Below are 12,500 nucleotides of genomic sequence, written 5' to 3'. Positions count from 1 at the left end.
TTAATCACGTAGAGCCACATTCTGAAGCTTAAAGTAAACAATGCCGGGCATTATTAGAGATCCTTTCTGGTATTCCGTTAGCTTCGAATTATGCGGCCAAGGTACTTTTGAGTTATAACTGCAAGTGCATTCTCCTTGAGTAAGCCAATTGTTTTCAATTCAGGAAACTCCAAAGGGCCAAACGTTTTCCTTCGTCCTGCAATTTTTTTCTTACATTTGCCTGATTACAGGCACTATTATATGTCAGTAAGCACAGCTTTCACAACATCTTAATGTCTCGCAGAAAAACTACCAACAAATCCTCATCATTATGTAAAGAACACCTTATAAATTCCGCAGTATGTCCTGAATACATGAATTTGCGCCGACCAAATTCGGGCCACCCTGTCTTTGGATCCACTGTCCTTTGATTTTGTTCGTTTGTTTACCATTCTTACACTGTATAATTTACAAATTCTTTTGAATGATTAACGGTTTCGTGAGTGTATCCATGCTTTTCTATTTAACATATGATTTCCAGCAGTCTGAAATAATAAGATTTCCTAGAGCAATCCATTCTTTAATAATAATTATTGGAAGGACAGTGGTCTCACTGTGGTATCCAATAGTGAGTATAAAGCATTTTTGAGAGGCTTCGTCAATGCCTCCGAATACCCACTGTCCCTCAACTCGGTGACCACAATTTAGTAATTGCATTTTACGAATTTGCTTTTGTCAATTTGTACTGTTTTTCCATGACTGCCAATTTCGCAGCTATCACACATTAGCAATAATAAGTAATACCTCAAAGTACCTCGGCCGCATAATTCGCAACTAATGGCATATATGAGAAAGGATTTCTAAGAATGCGTGGCATTGTTTACTTTAAGCTTCAGAATGTGGCTCTACGCGATTAAATCCGTTCCAGCAGAGCAAGATAAATCACGTGATGACAGGACTTATGGGTACTGCCATAATTCATTTTATTTATTGCGTTCGACAGAACGCTTCCTAATCTTCTGGGTTGCCTGTTATCGTGTAGGTGCCCTGTGCACACAAGCGAAAGCTGACCCGTGTTTTTTCGTTCCATGGTTCAACTTTTCGGCGCCATTTTGAATGACGTCACAATTTCGTTGCGCAAAACATTTTGCCTCGTACTTCGTTGTTTGTTGGATGTGTTGGAAGGTTCAAGCTTTATCATTCTGCCTCGTGCTTCGCTGTTTGTCGGACGTGTTGGAAGGTTCAAGCTTTATTTAAACCCTTCGTCGGTTGCATTTATAAATTACAAGTAAAAGTAATGACATTCCGCGATGACGTTCCATTTCATTTCCTTTCACCGCTCACCGCCTGTGAATGAGCGCGTCGCCAATCTATTTTAGGATCATACCTGATTTTTTGTTTGCCTTTTTCAACCGCCCACTTGATCTGAGAATAAGACCGAATTTTCTTGCTCCAACGGCTTATTACCTTTGTGGTATAAAGGATTAATTAATACGCCTCGATACGCTGGATTTTTCTGTTTAACCAGAGAAAGACGACGTGTTTTGAGTTTTCATGGTAGATGTACTTTAGCGATTTTCGAAAAACACCCAGGGACCTAACAAGCCTATAATATGATGAATATTGCTAACACAAATTATTTTTAAAATACAAGCTAAAATATTTCTTATTTTTACACCTTGAATTTTGATTACAGCGATGTGAAATGGCGAGGGAAAAGTTTGCTTTTCTAAGGCCCTTGCCGGCGAGAGAGCATTGTGCAATGTCACGGCATACACGAAAAAAAAAAACATATCTTCGGTTCTACCGTGCTTAATTCGCTGATTCAAACGGTAAAGTGCTCTCCGTTAAAAAAAACAAGATCTTCATTCGAAGTTTGTAAGATGCGCCGATAATATTTATATGATTTTTCTGGAAGGAATAGTTTTTATTTTATAAAGCACGCGCCGGCGAGTCTGTGTCCGTAGCGTCACGCAAATTGTTTAAGAAATTAAATACGTGCGTCTTATTACAGTAGTTCAGCTTTATTATGAGACAAATTAACTCCCGAGTTAGGATTTCGAGTTGGATTTTCGAGTTAGGATTTCGAGTCGGTTTTTGCGAGATACTCCAGCTGCAACGAATCGCCTTGGCTTTGGTATGTTAACCGTACGCGTGGGAACAGCCATATTTCATTGGCTATATGTTGATTACATTTGTAGACTTTAATATATAGTTCCAGTGGCCACAAATTGTTTAGTCTGTACTCAGCGAAGGTCGAAATTGAATCGATGGAAGAGTACTCTGAAGCCAAGACCTATAAGAGTAAGCCAGAACTAAGGAAGAGCAATGTAAATGCTGACTTATTTTATTCATCAGCGGAAATAATAATTATTGCCAGTCGCACGGAGTTTTTCCGGGAGTTTGTTAACATAAACCACGGATAAACGGGCCGGAAACGCGAGAGCAAAGGTTACAGATGTTAGCTGATATTTGTGCTTCCAGCTCAGAATACCCGGAGTACTAGATGTAACACAAGTATTCTTTTTAGAAATCAGCCTTCATGCTGAAACATTACCAGTAAAAGTGAAAATGTGACGTTTAATAACATGAATTTGCTAGTTTACCGAAACTGGAGCCGTCACGCAACGTGTCATCAAAGGTCATATCGAATCGCATTAAATAAAGCAAGGAAATCAAAATCCACAGAACAATAGTGGACTTTGTCAGTATGTTATATGTCTGTAACACCTCCGCCGTTCACAGTAATGATTTCAGCAACAGACAACTATTATCACAGGCGGAGAACGCACTCCTAATCTTTGATTACTACTAGTTTAATTTATATTTCTCATTATCCTTTCTTTTTTCTTAGCCTTAGCCTTTAGTTTTAGCCTTTATCCTTAGCTTTTTTCACCCTTCCCATAGACCTTATTCATAAATGGTGGTCACATTTATAATTATTTTGTCCGAGTGCAAATTAGCCTACCAAGCCTCATTTTAGAGCAAGAATTCTTTTCAATTCAATGTATGGTATCGAGGCTTGGTAGGCTAATTTGCACTTGGACAAAAGAATAATAAATTGACCGCCATTTATGAATAAGGTCTATAATACAGGTCATTTGGGGAGTGGCGAGGAGTATGTGCATTAAAACAATGGATGTTCAGTTCACTGAAGCATGATACAGTCCCAAGAGTAAATAACTTGTATTGTTTTTATGTAAATACCACCCTCCCCCCCTCATTATGGGATGGTGAAAATAGTCAATTTCATTGGCAGAAAAATATTCTTCCTATTGCCCTGACCTGCAACCTGACCTGACCTGACCTGACCTGAGTTGTTTAATGTCATTAAGTTGTCATATTTGTTCGCTGATTTCTCAGTTTTTGTTGGGGCACTCTTCTATAGGTTTAACAGAAGATGCTTTGTAAAGAGCAAAAGATGCATTTTAAGTTATGATACATGTAATTATAAATTTGTATGAAAATTTGGGGAACCTTGGAGCTCAATTTGCCTTCATGCATCTTTGCATACTCCATTGGAACATTCAACTTGCTCGCAAAAATCTCTTTTGTAAGCGTTTCACCACTCACCAGCCGGTCTAAAATTCACAGGTTGTCTTCCTTTGCTGTTCAGAATATTATACAGAGTATCTGGAATGTCATAAGTTTATTGAATGTCTTCAGCAACACAGACAAACAGGCATTGTCCTGTATCGCAACCACTCGGCGAACTAGTCTCCACCCATAAGTTCGAAGCTCTCACCAATTCCACCGGCCGAACATCGCCAAAGCAGGTTTTCTGGGAATTTCTGGTCCTCCCAGCAAGCCAACAACTTGCAAAAACGTAGGAGAAACTTGTGACGAAAAGCCAACACAAAAATCAATGGCTGCCATTTACCAGGGAACAAATGGTTTCCTTTTTTTTTTGAATAAGGGCGCCCTTGAGCCTGCGTTTCTTGTTGCGGATCAGTGACTTGCACAGTCGTTTTTCAGCTCTTCTTCCACCGCTAGAAAGTGTTTAGCTAAGCAAGTTTTCCTCAAACCAGGCATGTGGAATGTGCATACTGCCAACTTTGCAGGGGAGTGACATATTCCTTCCCGAGAACTTTCTTGTCGATATTTTCCACAATATATCTCATTTTATGTAAAATTGCAGTTGTTTTGAAACTTAATTTATTTCAGCATTTCAGGGGATATTCCAATTATGCATTACATGTAATTTTAAAATAAATATGAACAATTTACTTGAAAAGCAAATGCCAAAAAAAGACGCTTTTTATCTTTAAACGTGGTAATTTGGAAAGAATGCAAGATTCCCTTTCCAGTTTTGAATGAAAGAATTTATATCATTGTTTCAGGTATAAATATTTATGTGCCCATCTTGCATTCAAAGTTACACAACACAAAAAGCTATCTTTAAATTGTCCTTTTTAAACTAAAACTGGGCTCTTTATGCAACAAAACCTTTTTGAAGAATATGCAAGGCACAAACTCTAGAACTCTATTGTTACCATCACTCAGACACAGCTTCAGAACACTGATTATGAACACGCCTTATGGGCGTGTGTGGTATCATTAGTAATCACTCCTTGTGTAATTTTACTGCAAGTTGGATCCTTGAGAAATCGATCACGTGTTTTCAGTTATATAAAAAGAATCATTGCGTATGGACTTAGAATATTACATTTGGCGACGAGGATATTATGGCTTTGATCGGTAAAGTAGAGGAATTCCAGGAAAATGACAATTGGATCGATTACACGGAAAGACTTGACCAGTATTTTTTGGCAAGTGAAATTACTAGGACAATGGGAAGAAGCGAGCCGTCTTGCCCAGCCCTTGTGGAGCGAAGACCTACAAGTTAATCAGGAATCTAGTGTCACCAGGGAAACCGAGTGATAAAACCTTTGCTGAGCTGGTAAACATTGTGAAAAATCACTTAAACCCGAGACCCTCGATTACAGTTTACCGTTTCAAGTTTCACTTTGGCTTTCATAAACAAGGAGAATCGATCCAGCAGTATGTGGCAGAATTACGATGCCTGTCGGAGCACTGTGATTTTAGGGATCAGGTGGAGGATATGATGTCCAAGAGATCGACTGGTATGTGGAGTAAATGATGAAAGAATTCAACGTCGATTGCTGGCAGAAAGTCGCTTAGATTTCAAGAAGGCGTTGCCTGGAATTAGCCACTGTGATGGAAACTGCTGGTAAGAACACCAGCGACATTCAACAAGGGAATTTCACTGAGAAACCGAAAGAACCTCCAGTCAATCGTATCAGCAAGGAACCGGAAAAAAATCAGCCAAGGAGGCAAGTTTCTCGAAGCTGAAAAGTGCAGGTCACAAAAAAGGGCACAAAGCCAGCAAATGCCGTGGGTAAGGGAAAAGGAAAAAACAAAACAGCAAGAAGCCAGGAAACACTCATGCATCACATGGAAACCGCCGAGACCGAAGAGAAGGACATGGAAGAATACAGCATGTTTACCATGACCTTGCAGGATCAAGAGCCATATCGAGTTGAAATTGAATTAAATGGAGTGAAAACATGCGTGGAAATTGATACTGGAGCAGCGGCTACAATTATTAGCGAAGACACCTTTAAAGAAATGGGACAAGGGAAATTGGAAGTCAAATCCGCTACAGTGAAATTGAGAACCTATACAGGTGAATCAGTTAAGGTATTAGGAACAGTGAACATTATGGTGAATTATGAACAGCAAAAAGAGGATTTGTCAGCTCATATTGTGGAGAGATCTGGGCCGAATTTAATTGGAAGAGATTGGTTGAACAAAGTGAGCTGGACTGGAAGAAATTGTTTAAGATTCATGCCGACAGAAAGAAAAATCAGGACAAAGTGGTGGAAGTCAAACTTAAGAAGTTGATCAGCCAGTATTCAGAAGTGTTCAAAGATGGCTTAGGAGCTTTTACAGGCCCAAAGGCTAAGATTCTAGTTGACAAAGATACCCCGCCAAAATTCTGCAAGGCTAGGCCAATGCCTATGCGATGAAAAGGAAGATTGAAGCTGAACTTGAGAGATTACAGAAGGCAGGGACAATTCAACCTGTTCAGTTTTCAGAATGGACAGCGCGCATTGTGCAAATCATGAAACCTGATGAATCGACTCGAGTATGTGGTGATTATAATATAAGACTACAATCAATCGAGTTTCCAAGTTGGATAATTATCCTATACCTAAAGTGGAGGATCTGTTGGCGTCCCTCGGAGGTGGAGAGAAATTTACGAAATTGGATCTGAGTCAAGCTAGATACGTCACTTGAGGCTGCATAACACACACTTCTTCTAAGTTGTTTAAATGATCCTCATCGTCTGCGCCCGACTCCAGGATGTCAATATGATGTGTGTCAAGTGAACAGGAACTTACCACTAGGAGCAAGATTACACCCTTGGTAGTGGCCTCATAACCCTTGGCATTACACTCTAATCAGTTAAGTCTGTTCATAACCCTTGGGTCCGCTTACATCTCGACGACGCTGGTCCATTTCTCGGAAAAATGTTTCTCATTCTGGTTGACACACATTCAAAGTGGATTGAGGCACTCCCCGTGACTAGCTCAACCTCTAGCGCAACGTTAGAAAAGTTGAGGATCGCCTTTGCAACTTACGAACTCCCGGAAATGGTTGTCACCGACAACGGCAGCAATTTTGTCAGCAGCGAGTTTGAAGACTTCCTGAAGATGAATGGAATCCGGCATATCCGAAGAGCTCCATACCATCCTGCCTCGAATGGACCTTTAAAGAAGGCATGATGAAAATCAAGGAGGGAAGTGTGGAAACCAGAGTATCAAGATTTCTGAGTAAATACCGTATCACCCCTCAAACATCAACGGGAGTTTCGCCTGCCGAACTCTTGTGGGGAAGGAAACCGAGGTCAAAATTGGACTTAATATATCCTGAAATGGGTAGAAAAGTGCGTGTTCGCCAGTGTGTTCAGAAAGAGAAGCATGACTTGCATGTGAAGAAGCGCATCGTGAAGGAAGGAGACGAGGTGTATGCTAGAAAGTTCTATCAAGGTCCAAAGTGGATGCCTGGTATAGTGCAACAGTCAAACGGGCCCATTTCATTTGAAGTTGAACTAGACGATGGCCGGAAATGGAGACGACATCAAGGTCATATGATCCAGAGAGCAAGTGACCCCCAAATGTAGACTGAAGCTCCTGCAGAACGTCCAGAGACCTCCTTACCGGAATCTGATGAAGCCGAGACGGTTATTCGCACTGACGAAAATGACGCTAACGGTCAAGAAATCAAGACACCTGCTATGCCTTTGGTTGCAGATGTCCGCAAAGGTCCGGATGCAAGTGAGAGGCGTTACCCAGTCCGAAATCGCCGCCGTCCTCAATATTTGAGTGACTTTGCTCTTAGGGACTAGTTGTTGAAGACATTGCAGACTGGACTAAACTGTTTATCAGTCTTTATATTCGGTTTTATTGATGTTACACTTAGTCGGGGAGTGTTGTATCCTTAGAAACCACTTCTTGTGTAATTTTACTGCAAGTTGGATCCTTGAGAAATCGAGCACGTGTTTTGCTAGTTCTCGGAAAAATAAAGTTATATAAAAAGAATCATTGCGTGTGGACCTAAAATATTACAGCGTAGCCACAAAAATAGTTTGAAACCATGGAAAAGGCTTAAAATGAGAAAAATACGAATACTTTTCAAACGTTTCTCCAATGAAAAAAGGAAATTCCAGTGAATACTTTTGCCGACATAATCGGCGAATTTCATAATATTGATTCAATTAGTTCTTATAGAGGTTTGATAAATTTATGTTCATTTAACAGTCTGACGAAAGGCTAAAAACAGCTCACAGAAATATGAACCATTGCTGAAATGTTGCTCAGCACAGTCCGGAAAGGCTTCGTTCTTTCTTGACAGTGTATCCGGTTTTAGGTCAAATTCGGTCTTAAGTTGAATCCGTTTTTACCTACCGGTGGGTTAAATTAGTGATCTTCATTTTACCTAGGCTGGATATGCACTCTTAACCTGTTCCGTTCTCAGATTGAATCCGTTTTAACCTAGGTTTAATTTTGTTCCTTCTTTTACCAAGGTTGAATATGCACTCAGATGAAATGAAAAAACGTTTTGGAGCCTAAATTAAGCCTAGAGAAAAGTTAGGGTCACGTTAGGATTAGTTTTGGTTACTATACATGGATATCAATTGACTTATTATACAAAAAGTAAATAATGAAAAAAACAGTGTTGGTTTAAGCATCTTCATCGTTGTAGTGTAAAGGTAAAGACACAGAATAATAGATCTGGAGGGTCCGAGTTCGAATACCGGTATTTGCATGGTTCAGTTCTTTGTTCCCATACTATGTTGTAATGAATGAATAGGTGTATGAACATTAAGTACATTTGCCGGTTGAGATGCGTAAGACAGAGCTTGAGGGTAGGTATAGGTGTTTTCAGTCCTTTTTTTGGGGGGGGGGGTGGGAGGGGGTGGATTGATAGCGTCTTTAAACTAGGTAGAGTGCATATAAAACCTTGCTTAAATGAGAATCACCAATTTAACCTAGGCATAAACGGATTCAACCTGAGACCGGATTTGACCGACAACGTATCCACCTCCCCAACTCGTATACACCCTGCCCTCAGATCTAGAAGCCATGTAACACTGGTGTCACGGTCCAGTTCAGGCATGGGCCGATTGTTAACGGCCAATGTCGTGTTGCAGATTCAGAAGTAAAACAAGTAAGAACGTCTAACAATAATGCAAATAGCACCCCGTTAACGCAGCATTTGTTGAAAAATTGCCTCTCGTAATAAGTATTCAAAATAAGCGTTAAAATTAAAGTCGGTGACAAATTCGGCTCGTAATGACAATATCCCGATAAATGACAGAAATCATTAACACTAACTGAAGTGACTTCAGTTCGGCAGATATTCAGTGATGTAACGGTAGTCTGTTAGCCCGTGACCGTACTAGCTGTGAAATTGGTAACTTCCATTCAAAAATGCTGAAAGAAGCCTACGCGGAGGACATCTGTTTACAGCCGGACCTGCATTAAAATACGTCATTTAGAATTTTGAAATTTCTCGAACCATGAAATTCACTTCTTATTGTTTCTTGCTAAAAGTAACTTTAATCTAGAAAAGGCTGACATTCGAGTACCAAAACTAGTTTTGATAAAGATAACTGGCAGTCATCGAAACTATCAACAAGCTTGTGGGCTATGTTAAAAGAACTAGTAAATTTATTACCCATTTTAGTTGAGTGAACCGTTTCAATTGAATGCATGAGCTATTAAGTATTTCGCGGCGTCTTAATCTAATTGCTGAACCTGAGATGGTTTGCTGAAAGGGGGAGAGCACTCGTCTTTCACCAACGTGACTTTGAGTCAACACTCACATTTAGTAGTAGTGGTAGTAGTCGTCGTCGTCGTCGTCGTCGTCGTCGTCGTCGTCGTCGTCGTCGTCGTCGCCGTCGTCGTCGTCGTCAGAGTAGTAGTAGTGGTAGTGGTAGTTGTAGTAGTCAAACGTAGACCAATCAGACAAAAGTTTATAAGCTACAAAACAGATTTATCTGCATTTACCCGACCAGAGTTAGTCTGCCATGACCATGATTGGGAGACTTGTGCTCTCAAGTATGGATGAAAATTGTGTGGCAGAAGGATTCGATATCCAAAAATTATTCAAACTAAAGGTAAGACGCTGCGTGTACCAATGTGTTTCGACGAGTATTCAGAATGAGAAGATCTTTTTGCTTTTTAACTCGGCCTTGGCCGGTTTTCCTCACAGTCTCCCACGCAATTCTCTTAGAACTTCCTCCGCCAATAAAAAAGAAAGAATAAAACTTTTACAAATCAATGGTGTTGAAGTTCACTATTTTCATGTGTCCTTTACATGATATATTTTGTTTTTGAGTCTTCGTTGGTCCATCGTTAATTAGTTTTGATTAAAATAGAGCAAAAGTGGAAGGAGAAGTTAACGGACGAGCTGATCAATCACGTAAAATTCAAAGTCATATGACGAAAGTTGCTATGTGATCTTCCACACACGCATCTAAAAAGCGCCAGCAGGAAGTGTTTTTCTTTAAAGGAAGCCGGAAATGTTTAGTTAGGAACAGCTGAAACTTCCTGTTCTCAAATAAAAGTTTACTGATGGCAGCCTTGCTACAGAAAAAAAGTCTTTAGGGTTGAGGAGGGTTCATAAATTTTACATTTGGAATTGTTTCACATTGACCCGTTCGTGTAAACACTGCAGCGGTACACCTTCTGAGTATGTTTGGGTTACCACCAATATCTTTCCAACTGTCAGGGAAATATGGAGGTCTATATGGAGATTGGAAACTTTAAAAATGGAATAATTTGAAGCACTCTTTTCTATGAACAAATGAAACCTCGAGTTCAATGGAATGCATTTTAGTGAACATCGGAACGCATATGAAGCTATTCTCAGAAATTAGTAGGTTTTTGTTCTCTAACCTACATGTAACTACAATCAGTTCTTTTATCGAGTTTGACAATATATGCATGTATCTACAATGGAGCACAGATGAAGACACTCTGCCGTGAGAAGACGCTACAGAAAACCCCGCCGGCGAAAACTTAACTTGTAACATTGAAACACTCATCTTACCGTCTGAGGAAAACCACGAATATTGCGCGTTCATTTCCAAAATCAGAAATTGGCAGGCTGACTTTTTGCATCGAATTCACTCCCTGATTCCATCAAAAATTGCTCTAGTGTAGAGTGTTTTAAAGATAAACTTAGAACCAATAAGGACATAATTAGCTTATAATAAGTGATAACACGGTATCCTCCATGATAAGAAATAGGAATGAGGAATTAATTTATTAAGTCTGCATAAACTGACCAATGTTTCATTTTAAAATTTCTGAACTACGATTATCATTTTTACACTTAAGCTTTTAACTAGAATTTCTTAAATTGTATCTATTGTATATTTGTTTTTATATTTATAAAACATTAGTTTTTATATTTATTGGCTGTTTATAGGTAGACAGGCATGTCCACATCAGGACTCTTTTCTTGCGTTTTACACAACCTGCATTAACAAACAAAGTCTTCTCACTCACTCGCTCGCTCGCCTCTCGCTCACTGGTCCATTCAGTTTTTAGTGAGAGTGCCGGTTATAAAAGATCTAGAAGGCACAATTTATAAATGGGATGGGAAATTTCTTAAAACTAAAATCAAACATTTCAAGAATCTGAAATAAAAAACTTATTTCAAGTTACAGGAAGCCGTAATTTTGAATCTGAAGAATGACTTTTTTTGCGGTACTTGACTTAAGGGACCCTGCCAGCAGAGCCTTTCTTAACTCGACGAGAAAGAAAGGACTGCAGAAATCGTGTTAAGGATTTACTGAGTATGCGCAAGCCATTGTTTAGAAACATACATAAATACATACATACTTAATTGACCACTTCCCATAGAGGCTTTTAGGGCCCATGCGCACAATCACGACAGAACAGAACATTCAACGACAACTGTCAAGAACCCCAACTGGCCCGAGGCAACCCAGTTGGCTTTTTACAAGTGCAGCTGAGAAGTTGAACCAGGGACTACCAGGAACAAATTCAACCAGTGGTTAGAACGTGTCTTGAACCCGGGATCCCCGGATCTCAAGGCAAACCCCCTAACCATTGGGCCCCACTGCCTCCTTTGACAGTGTCAAACCCAGGCCAAGCCTCGATCGCACTCCTAGACGCCATTTTGACATTCGCCTTGTCAAAAATATGATGTTATGCACTGCCTAAACCAGTTTGCCTGGAGTGACTAGCCCAGAAACTTGGGCTGCGGTAACTTAAAAGACTTGACACGATTTCTGCAGAGCCTCTCTTGCTCACCCTCTGGTGAGTTTTAGAGAGGCTGTGCTAAGGTTTTTCAAGTTGAAATGAAACTAGTAAAGACGCATGCTCACATTGACAAATCAATTGAAGCGTTCATCAACAATGTTGACTCGCGTTATCTATATTTGAATAGGGTCCACACACGGTTTCATGCGATGCAAGGTTGAAAATACTACCGCATGTAGGAACATTGAATATTCTTAGTGATTCGCAGAGGTTCTTTTCTTTTAAACGAAAGAGGAACATATCTTTGAAGGCTTTGCTTCGAAAATTTGGAAATTAACCGTCGATTAAACCTCATCGAAGTAAAGCGATTCAAGCTTCATTGTTGTGACGAAAAATACAACCGTTTACACAAATTAAAATTTTATTTTACCTCTCCTCCTTTTGGTTTCATGTTCCTCCTCTTTTTGTGTTTTCGACCGTGATTAGACCCTGATTTCATATTCATTGAAGTGGAATGATACATTTCAAGCGTCAAAATCCAAAACATGTTTCTACATGCAAGTCCAAGCAGGCAGTAAATGTAATAATGTCCAATAATTTCGTAGCAGGACTCCAATCGCCTCGGTCGCTATGTTTGCGGACACTGCATTCTTTAGGCGGCTCCCCGTTATTCGAACCACGATATTTGAAAGCAACTGAGCAGTCAGTTGATTTCTTCAGTAGCCAGCGATCCATGAGTACTTTCTTCCTTCTTCACTT

General features: G+C 39.9%; 1 protein-coding gene across 1 annotated transcript in view; it reads right to left on the bottom strand.

Moving 5' to 3' along the window:
• The window catches only part of LOC138031744 (TNF receptor-associated factor 2-like), a 55,647-nt gene that overhangs the window by 42,765 nt on the left and 382 nt on the right, over positions 1-12,500 (bottom strand). Inside the window, exon 1 of the mRNA XM_068879367.1 lies at positions 12,172-12,500. This exon is cut by the window's right edge and continues 382 nt beyond it. Coding sequence (XP_068735468.1) covers positions 12,172-12,288 — 117 coding nt within the window. The 5' untranslated portion in view covers positions 12,289-12,500. The remainder of the gene's footprint in view (positions 1-12,171) is intronic.

This window comes from Montipora capricornis, chromosome 2, assembly GCF_036669925.1.
Source record: "Montipora capricornis isolate CH-2021 chromosome 2, ASM3666992v2, whole genome shotgun sequence".
In the NCBI taxonomy this organism is placed as follows: Eukaryota; Metazoa; Cnidaria; class Anthozoa; order Scleractinia; family Acroporidae; genus Montipora; species Montipora capricornis.
The sequence above is the reverse complement of the archived record's forward strand: the minus strand, read 5'-3'. Positions and strand labels throughout refer to the sequence as shown.